This window comes from Brassica oleracea, chromosome C3 (genome assembly GCF_000695525.1).
Source record: "Brassica oleracea var. oleracea cultivar TO1000 chromosome C3, BOL, whole genome shotgun sequence".
Taxonomy (NCBI): domain Eukaryota; kingdom Viridiplantae; phylum Streptophyta; class Magnoliopsida; order Brassicales; family Brassicaceae; genus Brassica; species Brassica oleracea.
In genome coordinates, this window is record NC_027750.1 from 36543127 (window position 1) to 36562702 (window position 19576).

A 19576-nucleotide genomic window follows, 5' to 3' on the forward strand; every position below is an offset into this window, starting at 1 on the left:
TTTAATTTTTTCAAAAACTTTTGTTGGGCTCTAAATTGAACTGATTAGTAGCTTTCTTTTTCCTAAAATTACTCCGTGTCTTGATGTGAGAGATTAGTTACTTAGCTTATCAGATTCAAAATTCAAAAAATCACATGTAATGATTTGTCATCCGTCCGCGTGGACGGATCCACGTTTTATAACTTTCCCACGAAAATGTTCAACTTTCAGATTGCGCGGACTTTCCAGCGCACGTTAGTTCCCTTCCCTCACCAATACAAAAATAATACACTATAGTTCTAATAAAATAAACTAAATAAGGACCAAAATTTAAATAATTTTAAAAGTATTGCGAACAATAATTACTCTCTCTCTCTCTCTCTCTCGTTGTCTGCCAACAACAGCCGAGGACGACGACCGTATCCACCACGACAACCGCTTTCGGCAGAGACGACGGCGATCGATTCTCGCCGTGTGGCTACTCGTCTCTTCTCTGCTTTCGAATTGATTTTTTTTTTACAAGCAAGCAATCTCGGAGAAGACGAAGAAGGGATTGTTTATCGAATTAGCTGATCGCCAGATTCTTAGTTTTGATCTCGCCGAAGACTCAGATCGCCTCCAGTTTCCGGCGATTGGATTGAGTAAGACACTAGGAGTCTCTGTTTCCCGTGGTTTTCTTCGCGATTAGGTTTGCTGGCTTAGCATTGTAAACCCCGAGATTTGTGCTTCTGAGAGAAGGCGATTAGGTTTATGAGTGAAGAAGGTTTACTGATAATCCCAGGGTTTAGTTTATATCGGAGAGAGAGAGACTCAGTTTAGGTTAAGAATCTCCTGGATCTGGATGATTTGCGTCTGCGAGCTAGGGCTTTTTACGTTTGACTGATCATCAGCAACGAAAATGTCGCTGGGAAGGTTTCTATCTCTGGTCAGGGGAGACTCGGCTGAGTCACCTCGTGAGATTACCACACACAGTAATCTCATCGGCGAGTCAGGTTCTAATGGTTGGCTTATTAGGTTTTTCGATTCTGCCTTCTTCTGCGAGTGGATTGCTGTTAGTTATCTCTACAAGCACCCTCATGCTGGTGTTAGGGACTACTTATGCAATAGGATGTATACGCTTCCTTTGTCAGGTATCGAGAGTTATCTCTTCCAGATTTGCTACATGATGGTTCACAAACCGAGCCCTTCGCTTGATAAGTTTGTGATTGATATCTGTGCCAAGTCATTGAAGATTGCGCTGAAAGTGCATTGGTTTTTGTTGGCTGAGCTTGAGGATTCTGATGATAATGAAGGTATTAGCAGGATTCAGGAGAAGTGTCAGATTGCAGCTACTCTGATGGGTGAGTGGTCTCCTCTTATGCGTCCACAGAATGAGGTTTCAACTCCTGGGAGCAAGAATCAGGTCCTAAGTAGACTGTTGTCATCGAAGCAGAAGCTCTTCTCGTTGAACTTATCTCCGCCTTCCCAGAAGTCTTTGTCGTTCTCACCGTCGCCAGGGAGAAGCACGCAGGATGATGGTAGTCAATTACCTTCTGAGGATAATAAGATTTTTAAGAAACTTATCCCAAGTCCTAAAGTTAGAGATGCTTTGATGTTTAGAAAGTCAGTTGACAAAGATGATGAAGAGAGTGAAAAGGAAGGATTCTTCAAGAAGCTCATGAGGGACAGCAAAGGTGACGGTGATGAACCAACATCTAACTCGGAGGGTTTCTTTAAGCGCCTTATGAAAGACAATAAATCAGAAGACGAGGAGATAACAAACAGTTCTGAGGGGTTCTTTAAGAGGCTCTTAAGTAGTAAAGGAGAAAATGAGGAATTGACATCGAGTTCAGATGGGCTGTTTAAGCGGCTGTTACGAGACAATAAGGGCGATGAAGAGGAACTGAATGCAAACTCAGAGAGTTTTTTCAAGAGGTTATTACGGGAGAATAAAAACGAGGATGAGGATTCAAATGCAAACTCAGAAGGGTTCTTCAAGAAACTATTCCGTGACAGCAAAAACGAGGAAGAGAAAGGTCCTAAAGCAATGGATGATGAGGACAAAGATGGGTTTCTTAAGAAACTTTTCAAGGATAAATCTGATGACAAAAGACAGGCTAATGAAAAGAACGAGACGAATGGAGCAGTGCTTGCTGATGATAAACCTGGTGAAGAGGATGAAAGGGAGGGTTTCTTTAAAAAGTTCTTTAAGGAAAAGCCTGACGACAAGAAAGACATTGTCAAAGCTGATGACGGGAATGAAAGCGAGGGTGATGAATCTCCAGAATTTTCTCTGTTCAAAAGATTATTCCGTATACACCCAGAAGATGCAAAACCTACTTCAGAAAATGGAAATACCAGCAATGGCTTAGCTGAAAGCAGTCCTGGGACAGAGAACTTTTTCCGTAAATTGTTTAGAGATCGTGACCAGTCTGTTGAAGATTCTGAGATATTTGGATCAAAGAAACACAAAGAGGTTTGCTCTCATTTGACTTGCTCGTTATGTTTCTGTTATCTGCACTGTTCTGACATTCGCCTTTGTTCCGATCCATATCGACAGATTCATTTGTCAAGATTCTTGTAGGATATAATCATATATCTCGACTTTTTGTGAAATTTTCTTGACGCAAATATTAGCTAAAACAGGGTGTTGTCGACTGCAATTGATTATTTATCTATACGGAAATTCTTTACTGCAGTGTGTGCTTGATTCTGCTCATACCAATCTTTCTAAATGTAACCATTGCAGAAGCGCCCAGGTTCACCTAGACAGCGGGATGATACTCCATCTGGTAAGCCCCCACTACCAAACAATACCGCATCACACTTCAGGAAAGGGGCTTACCATGAGTCGTTGGAGTTTGTACAAGCGTTATGTGAAACATCATATGGCTTGGTAGATATCTTTCCCATTGAAGATCGGAAGATTGCTCTTCGGGAGGTGATCATTTCCGCCTGACTTTCCATATTGATGATTAAGTTTAAGTGTTAAATTATAACAACTGACTATATTTCTTGTTTCTTCCGTTTGGTTTTAGTCTCTTGCAGAGATTAACTTTCATTTATCTGAAGCTGAAATCACCGGAGGTATTCTCTGAAATTAGATCTTAAGGGATATCATTTGGAGGTTTACTTTACTTGTGTAACTCATGTCTGTTGAGCGGGCATACATTATCTCGGTCACGTATGCTTTTCTCTGAGAGAGTATGTGAAAACTTTTAGCCCGTTCTATATTGCTGAGATCTACATCATGTTCCTTGTCTTTAAAAACGTAGTATGTCCTTTGTATCATATTTCTGCTGTTCACACAAGTTCCACGTAGGGTAGATGTTGGTCATTGTCTTGTCTGATTAGATTTTCAGAACATATTGCAGTCGTTCCACTCTTGTTTCGAGATTTTTTTTTCTTTTCCTCGTGATTGTTTCTCTTTTATCATTTATCTTATATAGGATTTCCTTTGCGCTTGAGACAATCATATGGTCCAATCTTTTTGGCATATAAACGTTAAATTTTGGAAGCATTTTTGGATTCCTGTATTTTTCTATCATCTACATTGATTCTGTTGTGGTGACTGTTTTTGTTATCAGATACTAATTTTCTTTCCAATAACGTTCCAGGAATTTGTTTTCCAATGGGGAGAGGAGTTTATCGTGTTGTTCATATTCCTGAAGACGAATCCATTCTTTTGAATTCTAGGGAAAAAGCGCCGTACATGATCTCCGTAGAAGTTTTAAAAGCAGAAACACTCAGGTAAGTTTAAATTTTCTTAAATGTAATCCTTATCTGCTTATCTATTACTTTTACTAGGAAATTACCTTCTTTTCTATGTCCCATTAGTAGTACCAAGTGTAAAACTATACATGATAATACTCACATTGTTCTTTTTGTTTTCTGATGTTTGCTGTGGCAATGCTATGATAAATCTGATAGGAAATTACCATATTTTCTTGGTCGTGTAAAACTTACATGATAAAAATCTCCCATTGCTCTATTTGTTTTTGTTGTTGTGGCAGTGCTAAAGATACATCTAACTCCCAGAAGCTTTCTAAAGGTGGCATTCCATTGGCAAACGGGGACGCATTCTTGCAAAAGCCACCTCCATGGGCTTATCCACTGTGGACAACTCAGGAGGTTTATCGCAACAGTGCTGACAGAATGTCGCTATCCACTGCCCAAGCAATTGATCAAGCAATGACTCCCAAGCCAGAGGGGAAGGTGAAGCTTGTCAATGTGAGCCTCTCAGTGGAGAATTGTACTTCAGCTCTTGAATCACTGAGTGATCCATTTGATGATGTTCTGTCTGAGGCCCCAAGAACTGGTCTGAACACTGATCTTGAGTGGGTAAGGGTGGTCGTGACGGCTGACCCAGGACTTCGAATGGAAAGCATTCCTGATCCAGCAGTCCCACGTAAAAAGGAACATCGTCGTGTTCCAAGTACTGTTGCCATGGAGGAAGTAAGGGTGAGTGCGTCTTAATTAACTTATAGACGGCAATTACCTGTATGTTTTCGCCATTTGAATTCTATCTGATAAATGATGTCTCTTTTTAGTCATTGAATCGTTGCAATACCTCTGATGCTCAATTCATTTGAAATTTTTGTGCTTGTAGTTGTTGTTGTTCTGTTCATTTCATTTACTTAGAAAGGTACCAAGGTTGGAAAGCCATATTGCATGTCTTCTGTTTAGTGTTGTTTCTGCCCGTCAGTAACTTTTAATTTAATCACTTATGCAGGCTGCTGCAGCGAAGGGAGAGGCACCTCCAGGCCTTCCTCTCAAAGGGGCTGGTCAGGAGGATTCGTCAGATGCACAACCAAGGGTAAATGCGTGTTTAACAGATCTTCCTTTTCCCGGTCCAGTTTTAAATGTGATGTTTTTTTTGTGATGTTCACCAGGCCAATGGTGGAATGTTAAAGGAAGGTGATGCCTTATCAGGTGAACTTTGGGAGGAAAAGCGAGAGAGAATTCGTAAAGCTTCAATATACGGAAAATTACCTGGTTGGGACCTGCGTTCTGTAAGTGCTGCATAAAGCGTTTCCATTTGTCTTTAATACTTGTGTTTCCTATCAAATAAATTCCTCTAAATAGTTCGTTATTGAACTTAGAATAGGAATTTGTATCCATGTACTGTGTAGACATCAAAATAATAACTAATGCAGGAGTCTTCGCTAACACTTTGAGAGTCCCATGATAAGCTTCTGCTTTTGGTCTCTTTCCATTTGCATTTGAAGATATTTTTATTTGTTGACATTGAAAAGCTGTTGTCAAAAGCGTTAGATACTTTCCTTGCTTAATCTTGATTGAATTGTGTCCTTGTGTGTTGACCATTTTTCCATATGATATTCCTTTCTACCCTATTTTTAAAAGGCTTAGCTCTTCGCAGATCATAGTGAAGAGCGGTGATGACTGTCGGCAGGAACATCTTGCTGTGCAACTCATTTCTCACTTTTATGGTGGGTGATACTTTCTTAAATCGACTAATGTCTGTTAATAATTTTATATCCTATTTCTTAAGGTATTGGTTCTCATTATTTTATATGGCTTTCTTATTCTGTTATCTAAATAGTGAATTGTTTTCTCTGTGTGCTAGACATATTCCAGGAAGCAGGTCTACCCCTCTGGTTACGTCCTTATGAAGTTTTGGTTACATCTTCGTATACTGCCCTTATAGAAACAATTCCAGATACGGTAATTATGTAAACCAGAACCTCGTTTAGTTACGTTGTATCTTGTCATCGATCTGTTTAAATTGAAAGCGTATGTAATAAGTTCCATTTCCCCTTCCTGCAGGCTTCTATTCATTCTATCAAAAGTAGATATCCCAACATCACGAGCCTACGTGATTTCTTTGCTGCAAAGTATAAAGAAAACTCTCCTAGTTTTAAGCTCGCCCAGGTAACGAATGTTACTGCCATGATAGATCGTAATAGTTTAATTCAATCAGCATGTGGTTATTTGTTTCAGGAATTTGCTTGACTTTAGTCTGTTAAACATGTTATCTTGAGAATATTAGTTGCTTTGGATTTTTGAGCTAGTATCTTTTGTGGATCATTCTAGGGAAAGAACATGCTTGGTTCAAACATTTAGGAGTTTTTATTACTTATATTGAATGACCCAATCTTACCTTCTTTTGTCGTATGCCATTTAATTTATATAACCTTCCAAGCTGGCTTCTTTTGCAGAGGAATTTTGTTGAGAGTATGGCCGGATATTCTTTGGTCTGTTACCTTCTGCAGGTACCTGTCTAAGCGCCCTTTTCTCTCAGTACATTGTTTAATTATCTATATGAGCATCTAAGTGCGTTGTAAACGAAGGACTTAACTTATATGTTTTACATGTACTCATGCCGTTCATTTACTACTTCATGAATAGCATGTGTTGCTGTTTTAATACTCATGTGCCCATGGTTTCATTTGTTTTAGATAAAAGATCGTCATAATGGAAATCTTCTCTTGGATGAAGATGGTCACATAATACACATTGATTTTGGTTTTATGCTTTCGAATTCTCCTGGTGGTGTGAACTTTGAGAGTGCTCCGTTTAAGTTAACACGTGAACTTCTTGAGGTAAGGCATTCATTCTTGGTCTCATGATAAATTGGGTTTTCGTCTCTAAAGATTCGTTTCTACTTTAACTTCGTACAAAATAATACTTGCACAACTAGGTCATGGATTCTGATGCCGATGGGGTTCCAAGTGAGTTCTTTGACTATTTCAAGGTATCCGCGTGGCTCTCCCTTTCGCCTTTAAATTTTATCACCTGAGGCTCTAACTTTTCTGTCTATATCTATTTTGTGGAATAAAAGCTTTTAATTGTCAATTGTTTAGGTGCTATGCATTCAAGGATTCCTTACATGTAGAAAGCATGCCGAGCGAATTATTCTCTTAGTTGAAATGCTACAGGTATCATAATATCTTGCTTCTGAAACCTGAATCATATATAGTTATAACATGGCAACAAGCCTAATTATTTGCCATGTGAACTACATTTTCTGGTATCGTCTTGATTAGGACTCTGGTTTCCCTTGCTTCAAAGGTGGTCCACGGACCATTCAAAACCTAAGAAAACGATTCCATCTAAGCTTGACCGAAGAGGTAAAGAGTCTTTGTTTCATGTCTGTCGAATTCAACTTTTCTCATGATCCACTGTTGGTAACGTTTTTTTCTCTTTTTCTTGTTTACTTGGTTGGATCCCGAAACCAGCAATGTGTCTCTTTGGTGCTCTCTCTCATCAGCAGTAGCTTAGATGCTTGGCGAACACGGCAGTATGACTACTACCAAAGGGTCTTAAATGGAATATTGTGATGTTCCATTAGCTATTTCACAGAGAGAAACCTGCATAACAAGGAGTAAAACCCAAAACATACATTGGTATGTTGGGTTAAAACGCCTAATGACCATATGCGTTTTTGAGGAAAACCCTTTTGTCATAGTTGTAGCGATCAGAATCCTTCCTGAGGCAGAAAAAGCCTTTCACCTGAAGAGAAGCGATCAGCGTGTGTGCGCCCACGCGTGAATGGTAGAAGAAACTAGTCACACGTGTGACTCACACGTAGAAGAGAGAAATCACACTCTGTACAGAATGATTTTTTGCTGAGGTTTGATTGTTTATCTTTACTTTACTTACTTACTACTTGCAGGAGAAAAGCAAAAAGGCAAAAGCCTATCTTACTTCCAAAAGTTTTTAAACAAAACCCTTTCAGAGAGAACAAGAAAGGGTTTTATTTTTATTTTGTTTTTCTCCCCTAGTGAAAACTGATGATGTGATATTATTGTATAAATTGTGTATTATCTTTTGTTAAGTTAGAATCTGAGCAAGAACAAAATATATAGAACATATAAACATATCGTTGAAGCTTTACCAAGATGTGTGTTACTTCACGCTCTGTTTATGTAAATCTCGCATGGGGGCTGAATTTGACATTTAGATCCATTCACGTCTATCCCTTGTAGTTGCTGAAATATATGAACAGACATTTTAAGGCACTTCATCAACAGATAACATTATAAATAACATTTTTAGAGGCCGTGATGAGGATGAGCCACGTTAAGACTATCTAAATCTAACTAAAATGTGACTGAGGATTACACACGTAAACATTCTCTAAAAGACTATCTAAGGAAATATTCTTGCTGTACACCTAGTTAACTTTTGAGTAAAGATTGGTGGTAGCTTCGTTAGTGTGTTTTCCCCCATTTAACATCTAAGCTCCTTCATTTCCTTTACTAGGCCAGACAACCTCACTAATCCACATTTTCTTATTTAACATTAAATTTCCTCCGTATATCAACCTTTTTTTAAAAACAACCCCCATATATTAACCTAGAATCAATTTCTTCCAAGGTTATGGAACGTCTTTATATACATATAGACATTGTGAAACGTACCGTTTAAAAGTCTTATCAAGTCTGGGAGATGAATAAAATAGCATAGAAAAAACAATTAATCGTAAAGACTTATATTTTGTGTGTAAACGAACCAATAATCAATTTGTTAATAAATTTAGTTTTTATTTTAAGAAAGTATTGTGGACGAAAGGGAAAAACTGAGGTGAAGTCATGGGGCCAACGAGGGGAAGTCATCGGGCCAAAAAAAGAAGAAAAAAAGTCATCGGGCCAATGAGGGGGATGTGCTCATTTGTCTCTTTATTTTTTTTATTTGTTTCTTGATTACAAGACTTTCCTTTTTAAAACACTCATCATGCTTATATGGTTTATATTGATATTTTACAAAAGTACTATAACTTTATTTTATAAACTGATGACAACAATAAATAAGCATCATTTTTATATAGCTTATCAACTAATATACATTGGATTTTAACCCCCAATTATATAAAAACAATAATACTTAGCCGAGCTTTTAAAAAAATATGATTAGCATTTGGACTATAGTACTCATTTCCAATCTAATTTTTGTTTCAAGATGCATCTTTTTTGTTTCTTTGACAAATCCTTTTCTTGGATTGACAAAACCCATAATTTATATACTAATAATTATCAAAATTCAGTTACAAAAATAATTATAAAAATCTTATAGCTTAGTGGAGGTTAGTACGTAACACACGAAAACATTCACTCTTTTTTTTTTTTTTTGCATATTGACTCCCTAAACTTTCTCTAATAAAACGCGTAATTAGATGTTTATAAACCCTAACAACACACAACACTCTCTCACTCCTTCTGGCTTCTCTTTCAAGCTACTCTCTCTCTTCTCTCGCTCCGACCACCAGTTGTCTGTTCCTCCGGTTCTTCTTCTCCACGGGTACGATTTCGATACTCTTTATCTTCTCTGTTTTTTTTTTTTATGATCCGAGTGTGATCTGCTCTTCTTTACTTTCAGTTTCCAAAGGTTTTACTCTGCTTGAGATTTCTGGGTTTATATGAGATTTCATGATCAAAATCGACATTCTTACCTGTTTGCTAGTGTCTTGCTGAGACATCATCTTCTTGTTGCTTAAAATCAAAATCGAATTTTTGCAGGGTTTTAGGGTTTATAAGAATTAGTTTGATTTCTCCAAGTCTGCTCGTTTAGTGACACTTGTTTGAAGCTTTTTTTTTGCTTACCAAGTTGATTAGTTTACGCAATCACAAACCCTAGATGTTGTTGTTCCATATAGTCCATCAAAATGAACTTTGCTTACTAATTAAGTTTCTCTTCTTTTTTTTATGTGTTCAATGTCTAACAAATGTTTATTTGTTTGTTCTCTCTCGATTACACATCAGATGTCAGTTGATATCTGCAAGAAGAATCCATCGTGCGACTATGGTTATATGAGCAAAGGAAGAGGTTGTGGTGTTCCTTCTTCAAACAGTAGACTTGGACTTAAAACCCTGCAAAATTCGATTTTGATTTTTTAGTTGTTGTCACATTTTTTACTCTGAGAGTTTCTCTGCAATGGGGAAAAATAGCTTGGCACCTGGCTTTCGGTTTCATCCCACTGATGTTGAACTTGTAAGATACTACTTGAAGAGAAAAGTTCTTGGAAAAAAGTTCATGACTAATGCCATTGCTGAGGTCGACATTTACAAGTTCGAACCACCTGATTTACCCGGTAACACCTTACAGTCTCTTGCTTCTTTTTTTTTACTTCTGTATGTGGTTTGGTTACTCATCCAACTCAAAAAAGACTTTTAATCTTTTACAGAGAAGTCATGCTTAAGGACAGGAGATCTTAAGTGGTACTTCTTCTGTCCGAGGCTTAAGAAGTATCCCAACGGCGGTAAGGCAAACCGTTCTACTGAATCTGGTTACTGGAAGACCACAGGGAAAGATAGAGACGTGACTTACAATGATGAGGTCGTTGGAAAAATCAGAACTCTGATTTTTCACTACGGGAAGACGCCTCGTGGGGAACGTACTGACTGGGTCATGCATGAGTACAGACTTGAAGACAGAACACTGGAACAGAGGAATATTCCTCAGGTAATGAATCTTAATTAAGCAAAGTTTATGTTTTAGATAAAACATAGTTAAAAATATGTTGTTGTTGTTGTTGTAACCTGCAGGATACTTATGTGATTTGTAAACTCTTTAAGAAGAATGGACTTGGACCAAGGCATGGATCTGAATATGGAGCTCCGTTTAAGGATGAGGACTGGAGTGATGAGGAAGATATAGAGAGTCTTGATCCTGGTCCTAGCAAAGAAACCAGTGGAGTTGCTTCCGCATCACACTCACATCGTCCTGAGGATTGTATCACTGGAGTGATATCAGAATCTTGCGTCGTCTCTGATGTACCGCAACTAACTGCCGCCACAGTGCTTCTTCCACCTCTAGCAAGTGATGTTGTAGCTCACACTCCCTTGCCTTCTTCTCCTCCTCCTCTTCTTGAGGTTCCTCATGCAGTACAAGATGACGATGACTTTTATTCTATGTTGGATCTCTTTGTTGTTGATAACGAAGAGTCTTTACATCTTGACGGACTCAACAACCAGTTCGAGGTAACTCTCTAAATCATACTTTTAATGAACCAAGATTAGTCTTTAAATTTATAATGATCTTAGTGGTTGTTGATCTGTTGTTTAAAAGGCCGAGTATTTTTAAAAATTTACAGGTGAGACATGAGACTGAGGTTCCTGCTGTGGAGGAAGCTCCTGTTTGCTTAGAAGATGTCGATATGAGCTGGATACAAGACTTGAGCGATGAGCTATTCATAGGCATAGAGGAACTGATTGAGCCATCTACTCCTCCCGCTGCTCAGGGCGGTCATCCTGGTGACTCATGAGTCTATAGTCAGACTTAAAACCATTGCTGTTTTGAGAATCCTTGTTGATTTGCTGGCATGGAAACAGAGACCAAAAATTTGTGAAGCTTTAACCAGAATGTTTATTCTATTGCAACCTCTAGTGTGCACAAAATGAGAGACAAAACCATGACTCAGTAGTAGTAGCTTTTTTTTTTTGAGCAAACTCAATAGTTGTGGCTTAAAACCATCAGATGTTGAGCTCTAGTAGCTTATATGTTGTGTTGCCTTAACTAGCATTCATCATCATCATCATCATCATCTATGTATCAGAAAAAAATCATTTGGACTAATGTATTTCTATGGATTCTTAGCTTTAAATCAGAATGCCACATTACACTATCATTAGTCTGAAATCAAAGGCTACAAAGATTATTTATATTGAAAGAATTGGAATTTTCATTAAGTTGTTATGTTTATGCAGTTATGCAAATCCATGGATTTATAGCTTAAACAGTAATTACCACATCACACTATCATTAGTCTGTAATCAAAGGATACAAATATTAAATGTAAGGGCTTATTTAGGGAATAACCAAAAAAAAAGAGAAATTAGATTTTGAGAGAGAGAGAGAGAGAAGAGAGAGATAGGAAGAGAAAAGATCAAATAGGAACCGAACCTCGTGGTCTGGTGGTATAGGAACCTCGGCTGAGGTGCCCGCCATCACGAGTTCGAGCCCCGGCCACAGCGGATTTAACATCCTTTCCGTTGGGGCGCTGGACCCCCTACGGGGGGATAGTTGGGAATGTTTGTTTTTTTAATTTTTTATATTTTGGGTTTGAGAAAAAAAAAAAAAAAAAAAAAAAAGATCAGATAGGGGGTGGGATTTTAGTTAGATAGTGAATTTTGGTTTTTTTCTTACCTATTGGGTGCAATTTCTCTAAATGTAAACGAGTAATTATAAGAGTAATTGGTAAAAATGCACCCAAAAGCCCATATAATTTGCCATATATCTTTGTTTCTTTTTAATATTTTTATGACTATAATACCCTTATCTCTATCTCTCACCTTTTTCCCTTTTATGTGTTCTAATCTCATTATCTCTCGTATAGATTCTTCAAATCATCTTCTAATTCAACACAAATCTTTATTTTTTTATTCTGATTCTTTTGACATCCATAATGTTAATCTTATTATCTCACCCTAATTCCAATGTTTCTAATTTCGACTCACAATCAACTTTTAGATAATATATACGTTAGTAGGTATTTTATTACTTATCTGCTATTATTTAGATTTTAATGGATTCTTAATCGATACATGAAGTGTTAGCTGTTACAAATAGTTTTGGGGCTATTTGATAGATAACTAATTAATTGTTAATAGTTTCATTAACTGATATATGATTTGTTAGTCGATACATTTGTTTGATACATAGATTGTTAGATGATACTGAAATTATTAGCTGATATGTTAGTTGATATGTAGATTGTTACATGCTATGTAAATATTTAGCTAATAAATCTAGAGTTACTTGTTTTCGATAAAGCATGAGGATATTTTCATCCGCACAGTGTCAAAAAGTTACTCATTTTTGGGTTATCCATAATTATAGACATTCAGCTAATTTAGACCTTAATTGGGTATATTCCACACATTCAGTCTAATTATAATGGGTGTACACATATGCAAAAGACATAATCAAGGTATGTAAATTCAAGGAAACAAAAGCTATGGGAGGTTTTGTAAATAAAAAAGCTTCCTTTCAAGCAGCAGACATAACGCCGTCGTTTCCTTCATCACCCCTATCCACGTGTATTATTGGAATAAATCGAATTTGCGTTATAACCGAGGGTTATTATGACGTAAAATAGAATACAGGGATGTAAATAAAAGGCTACAAAAGATAGAAGGGGTCTTTTAGAATTTATGCTTTTTTCTAATTCAAAGCAAGACGACTTTTCTTCATACTTGTCCGATTAAATTAAAATCCTTTTTATCCTCTCTGAAAATCGCAAACGAACAATGGCGAGCCTCGTCTTCAACACCCCGTGGCTTAGGGTTAGGTCGTTACCGGAGCTCGCTCCCACTTTCCTCCGACGGCGTCAATCTTCACGGCGATGCTTCTCCGTGGTTGCGTGTTCATCACCGGGCGGTAACGGTGGTGACCCTGTCAGAGTCCGTTTCGCGCCTTCTCCCACTGGGAATCTCCACGTGGGTGGAGCAAGGACTGCTCTCTTCAACTACCTCTTCGCCAGGTCGAAAGGAGGGAAGTTTGTGCTGAGGGTTGAGGATACGGATTTGGAGAGATCGACGCGTGAATCTGAAGCAGCTGTTCTTCAGGATCTCGAGTGGCTTGGTCTTGATTGGGATGAAGGTAAGGTCTTTACTTCAGATGCTGAGTTTCTACAATGGTTGTGTAATTGAAATTTGGATTTGAGATTGCAGGTCCTGGGGTTGGTGGAGACTTTGGTCCTTACAGACAATCTGAAAGGAATGCTCTTTATAAACAATATGCGGAGAAGCTTTTAGAGTCTGGCCAAGTTTATCGATGCTTTTGCTCCAGTGAGGTGATTATCTTTTGAATTCGCTTAACACCTTGTTGTGTTTTGACTGTGTTGTTGGCTTTAATGTTTATTGTAGGAGCTTGTGAAGATGAAGGAGATTGCGAAGTTAAAACAGTTGCCTCCGGTGTATACTGGTAAATGGGCAACCGCTTCTGATGCTGAAGTAGAGCAGGAGTTGGAAAAGGGAACGCCTTTTACTTACCGGTTCCGTGTGCCAAAGGAAGGCTCTTTGAAAATTAATGACTTGATTCGTGGTGAGGTACGTTTTTTGTGTCTTTATCTCTCTGTCAATGGTTAGATGAGATAAAGTTGGAACCTTTCGTTGTGATCTTGTAGAAAGGTCTATCTATTGATGTATTGTTATTGAGAATGTGTGATAGTGTCTTGAAGGTATCTTGGAACTTGGATACTCTCGGAGATTTTGTGGTGATGAGGAGTAATGGCCAGCCTGTTTACAACTTCTGTGTTACGGTAGATGATGCTACAATGGCTATTTCACATGTCATAAGGTTACTACTCACTCCAATGCCTTCGTTTGTTTTTTTTGCTTTCAAAACATGTTTGAATGTGATCTTGATCAGAAATCTTAAACTTTCATATCAGGGCTGAAGAACACCTACCTAATACATTAAGGCAGGCTCTAATTTACAAGGTACTCACTAGCTTATGTCTGTTTCTTTCATTTGCTATACGAAGTCATGTGATCCTGAAGATAGGAAGTTTGATTTACTAGTGTCTTATCAATGGCAGGCTCTGGAGTTTCCAATGCCTCAGTTTGCACATGTTTCTCTAATTCTAGCTCCGGATAGAAGCAAACTATCAAAGCGACATGGTGCAACTTCTGTAGGACAGGTATTTAAAGCTGTTATTGCATTTTCTTCACGTTTGATCATAGGTTACTCAACTTCTGATTCATCATATAACGTCTGCTTTACGTTGATAATACAGTACAGAGAGATGGGATTTCTACCTCAGGGGATGGTTAACTACTTGGCGCTCTTGGGTTGGGGAGACGGCACTGAAAATGAATTTTTCACACTCGAGCAACTTGGTGAGTCGTTCTTGTTGACTATAATCTTACTTTGTATGATGTTTATTGTCATCCTTCACTTTTCTGATTTCTTGGTTGCATGTTTGTTCTTGATTTGCAGTTGAGAAGTTCTCCATTGAACGTGTCAACAAAAGTGGTGCGATTTTTGATTCTACAAAGTTAAGGTGATTATAGAACTTGTTTAGCTATTTGATTTATATAATCTTCTTCTCTTTTTATTTGCTAATAAATTAGCTTCGATTTTGCATGTCTATAAACGGGAAGATGGATGAATGGCCTACATCTTAAGGCACTTCCATCTGAAAAATTAACAAAACTTGTTGGTGAGCAATGGAAGAGCGCTGGCATATTAACGGAATCTGAGGGAAGCTTCGTAGATGTAAGGTTTCTAGTTATGGATTTAAGAACAAGAGATGTTTTCTGTATAGACTTACGGAGTTTGAGCTTGTTGTTGGAAGTACAGGAAGCTGTGGAGCTTCTCAAGGATGGGATTGACGTGGTGACTGATTCAGACAACGTACTTTTAAACTTGCTTTCATATCCTTTGCACGCTACATTGGCTAGGTAACTATCAAACCATTTCAGCATCACACATCATTGCCTTGTTCCTTTCAGTAAACCCTTCTTATGGATTTTGCAGCCCTGAAGCTAAGCCCGCCGTTGAAGACAAGCTTCGTGAAGTAGCAGCCAGCCTCGTAGCTGCTTATGACAGCGGTGAGATTCCAAGAGCTTTAGCAGAAGGACAAAGTGGTTGGCAGAAATGGGTGAAAGCCTTTGGCAAATCAACGAAACGCAAAGTTAGTCATATCTCTGATCCATTTTTATAATAGAGAAACATCATCTCTCTTAAAAATGAACAAACCTTTACAAGAGATTGTTCTTGGTTACAGGGGAAATCACTTTTCATGCCACTACGTGTGTTGCTAACGGGTAAACTCCATGGACCTGAGATGGCCACTAGTATTGTTCTGATTCACAAAGCTGGAAGTCCCGGTATTGTGGCTCCTCAGGCCGAGTTTGTGTCCATGGAAGAACGGTTTAAGATCCTTAGGGAGATGGATTGGGAAGCTTTGAACAAAGGCGAGAGTGTTCCTCTTGAATCTACCGCCGCAGCATCTACCTGAGAAATTTTCTTAATCTGAGTTTAGTTGGTTGAAATGACCACTCCCCCCAAAGATTGATTTCTCGTTCATTTGTAGAGTATTTTTTCTTTGATCAAGCGTGCCTTTTTGCCTTAACTTAGGAACAAACCAGAGAGCAGAAACGTCTTAAAGCCAGTTTTTATTTTGCTTTCCATGCTGTTTTTTCACATTTGTTTTTATTCTCTTAAGATAATCTCATAATGTCGAATAATCTCTTTTAAAAGCAGAATTTGTTCCGGTTCTAAAAATACAAATCGGTTATAGCTGAAATGATAATCTTAAAATCCGATTTAAGCGGTTCTAAATGGTTTAAATTTGTGTAAATCTGTAAATGAAACAAGGTCAGTGAAAATCCACAAGTTTATTTTTTTTTCCTCAGATTGAAATTTATATATAAACGAAACCAACATACATCTTTAGAAGTTCAAAGATGACATACCATCTGGATCACAAAAACCAATCAGTCTCTAACCACTACCAAGAACCTAAACCTCCCAAAAACTTTCAACCTCCAGAATAACCAAACAAAATATACCCCCTCTACTCTAATTGGCAAGAGATACTTCTTTCATTTACAAAGAACTTGTCCAGTCACCAAAGATGACCTGAGGCAACATAGGACTGTGTTAAACCAAGGTTAACCACACTCTGTGCGATGAAAGAAGCACATCCAACCAAAACCTAAGCTTCCACTTTCAGTTCCCACTGTACAAAAACCTGCAACTCCTTCCTTAGATCAGAAGCTTCATATTGCAGAGCCAGCCACAACCAAGGCTTAACCACAGCTTCAGACAGATCATCAAAACTAGATGAGAAGCTCACCTTTTGATATCTAAGACTTCTCGTACTTTTCACCGCCCAGAGAGAGACTTGAAGCTTAGCCTCCAATAATGTCGGAACAGCAGAGAGAGCTCTTCTACTGTGCTGTAGGACTCTGCCAACATCATTTCTAACTATCCAGGCCGCACCTGTATAAGAACTCCCTTTTGACCACTCTATTCCTATCTCACATTTCACCCAGCCTTTTGGAGGCGCAATGAATGGAGGACATGCTTCAGGCGGACATACCGCTACCTCCCTCTCCATACTTCCCTCTATCTGCTGAGCCATGAACCATTCATCAGCTTCCTTATACGCTTTGCTCGCAATATCATCAGGCGTTAAGCTTTTTCCTTCAAAAAGAAAACCATTTCTATGCTTCCAAAGATACCATAGGATCCAAGGCCAAGCCCTTGAGATCTTAGGATCAACCTTCACATTCTTACTCATCGACAACATATAAGAGATATTCTCATAGATGGATCTCTCCGACCATCCTCTCGGCGGCGTAGGGATGTACGAAAGCGCCCAGGTCTGTCTCGCTATATCACACTGGAACAGAACATGATTGGTAGATTCGCCTTCTCTCCCACAGACCTGACACCTTTCATCACATTTCATACCTCTCGCAAGAACAAGCTCTGATACATGGAGAGCATCCGACAAGGCCTTCCACAAGAACAATTTTATCTTGGGCGAGGTATGCACCTTCCAACCTTGCACCTTGAGATCATTAAGAGAAGGCTTCGCTTCAGCCAGCACCTGCAGCTCCTTGTTCTTCTCGTTTGACGCCAACCAGTAACCTGATTTTACAGTATAAGCACCCGACCTGTTCAATTTCCACACCCAAAAGTCTTCTCTCGTAACTACTGGTTGGTTCCTCAGCAACACTTCAATATCCGAAGGAACAAAGATTTCTTCCAGCGCTTGGTGATTCCATCTTCTCGCCTGAAAGTCAATCAGACTCCTCATTTTAAGATTAAGATCAAACGTGCAGTTTTTGATCCAAGGAGCTCTAAGCCCATACCCATCTCGCTCATCTTCAAACCACTTATCACACCACACATTGATTGAGTTCCCATCCCCTACTCTCTTCTGAAGCCCCTTCACTAGCAACTCTCTCCCAAACAGCAAGCTCCTCCACCCATAAGATGGACGGTTTCCAAGTTTCGCCTCTAAAAAATCAATCTCAGGGAAGTATCTACTTTCAGGATCCGAGCAAGAAGGCATTGAGGTGCAGATAGCACTTTCCATGCCTGTTTAGCAAGTAGCGCTTGGTTAAAAGCCTCAAAATCTCTGAAGCCCATACCTCCGATATCTTTTGGCAAGCACAGCTTGTCCCATGCTATCCAGTGCACCTTTCTCTTATGTTAGTCAGACCCCCACCAAAAATCAGCCATAACTGATACAATTTTACCACAAACTGTCTTTGGGATTTTATAAACTGACATGGCAAAGACCGGCATGGCAGAAGCTGAGACTTTGACTAGAATCTCCTTGCCACTATGAGAGAGCTTCCTTAGATACCAAGCATTGAGCCGAGCAGTGACTCGTTCTCGTAAATAGCCCAAAAGGTCAACTTTAGAGCCACTGAAACACTCCGGGAACCCGAGGTATTTGGAGGAGCCTCCTTCATTAAATATTCCCAGCACCTGAGATATAGAATCTCTTTCCTCCTGCCTCACCAATCTACCAAAAGAGATCGCCGACTTCTGCACATTAATGGCTTGACCCGTGGCTTTTCCATAGGTCCGCAAGACATCATGAAGCACCCGCGCTTGCGACTCCGAAGCCTTACACATGAAGAGGCTGTCATCGGCAAATAGGAGATGATGGATAGATGGTCCTTTTCTGCCTTGTTTAACATATGAGTTAACCCTTCTGTGCACAACACAAAAAGGAACGGAGACAGAGGGTCACCCTGGCGAATCACTCGTTGCGGTTTTATGAGGCCAAAAGGTTGATGATTAATCAACACCGCAAAAGACAGCGAGGACACACATGCCAAAACAAGGCCAACCCACTTCTGATCAAATCCTAGAGCTTCCAGCAGTCTCCTCAAATAACTCCATTCAATCCTATCGTAAGCCTTGGACATATCCGTTTTTTACCACCATAAACTCCTTTTCCACCTCACGATGAGAGCGTAAAGCATGAACCGCCTCATGAGCAATCCCAATGTTATCTGTGATGAGTCTTGTTGGGGTCAAAAACGGTTACGACAAAGTTAACATTCAAAACGTCCGAAGAAGAAAACGAGAAAGTTTCTTCGACAAATACTTTTTCGAAATAGATTATTCCTTACAAAAAAGATTTGCGGAGGAAACACGAGACATCAGATAAGAGCTCGAAAAAGGTCGCTACGCAGTGACCGAACGTTCGTTCCGCTCGGTCGCTACGTAGCGACCGAGCGTTCGCCACGTAGCGACCGAGCGTTTGCTACGTAGCGACCGAACTCGAACCAAAGCTCGGTCGCTACGTAGCGACCAAGCGTCAGTTCCGTTCGATCGCTGCATAGCGACCGAGCTCTTCTGAAACATCGATACGACAATTAGTCCATGCATTCTCGTCTACCCTTCGATGCTATCTCCCGAAGACCGTAGCGAACCCATTTCATGTTTCCCGCCATTCTAAGTCATCGATCAAACTTTACGGTAAAAACCGTGGAAAGTTTGTTCTTTATCGAAAGAAGCCGTAATAAACGCTTCGAGTCAGAAGACGGCCCAAAGGGATCTAAGACATGAATCGAGGCCCAGCTTGCGATTTCTTAACCAACAGCCCGTAAGCCGCATGACGGTTTACGCTTGGTTCGCAAGGAAAGATAAATGTCAAGTTTCCGCGGATAAATACGAAATT

The 19576-nt window shown here is 39.2% G+C and overlaps 3 protein-coding genes across 3 annotated transcripts; all 3 read left to right on the forward strand.

The window, feature by feature from the left end:
- The first annotated feature begins 319 nt into the window (after window positions 1–319).
- Window positions 320–7760, forward strand: LOC106334883 (phosphatidylinositol 4-kinase beta 1). The gene is made up of 16 exons (XM_013773267.1): window positions 320–2434; window positions 2708–2899; window positions 2997–3045; window positions 3576–3708; window positions 3972–4419; window positions 4691–4774; window positions 4851–4970; window positions 5339–5408; window positions 5546–5643; window positions 5746–5850; window positions 6138–6191; window positions 6378–6521; window positions 6620–6673; window positions 6783–6857; window positions 6966–7049; window positions 7158–7760. The coding sequence occupies exons 1-16, from the start codon at window positions 878–880 to the stop codon at window positions 7257–7259; spliced, it is 3369 nt and encodes a 1122-aa protein (XP_013628721.1). The 5' UTR covers window positions 320–877; the 3' UTR covers window positions 7260–7760.
- A 1367-nt stretch (window positions 7761–9127) lies between these two features.
- On the forward strand, window positions 9128–11299 carry LOC106331647 (NAC domain-containing protein 82). The gene is made up of 5 exons (XM_013770041.1): window positions 9128–9219; window positions 9681–10009; window positions 10103–10380; window positions 10464–10898; window positions 11012–11299. Exons 2-5 carry the CDS (start codon window positions 9853–9855, stop codon window positions 11180–11182), a joined length of 1041 nt encoding a protein of 346 aa, XP_013625495.1. The 5' UTR covers window positions 9128–9219; window positions 9681–9852; the 3' UTR covers window positions 11183–11299.
- A 1819-nt stretch (window positions 11300–13118) lies between these two features.
- Window positions 13119–16124, forward strand: LOC106336377 (glutamate--tRNA ligase, chloroplastic/mitochondrial). The gene is made up of 12 exons (XM_013775195.1): window positions 13119–13518; window positions 13590–13711; window positions 13785–13967; window positions 14099–14217; window positions 14312–14360; window positions 14459–14560; window positions 14657–14759; window positions 14860–14923; window positions 15024–15138; window positions 15223–15323; window positions 15400–15556; window positions 15650–16124. Exons 1-12 carry the CDS (start codon window positions 13167–13169, stop codon window positions 15881–15883), a joined length of 1701 nt encoding a protein of 566 aa, XP_013630649.1. The 5' UTR covers window positions 13119–13166; the 3' UTR covers window positions 15884–16124.
- The last annotated feature ends 3452 nt before the right edge of the window (window positions 16125–19576 follow it).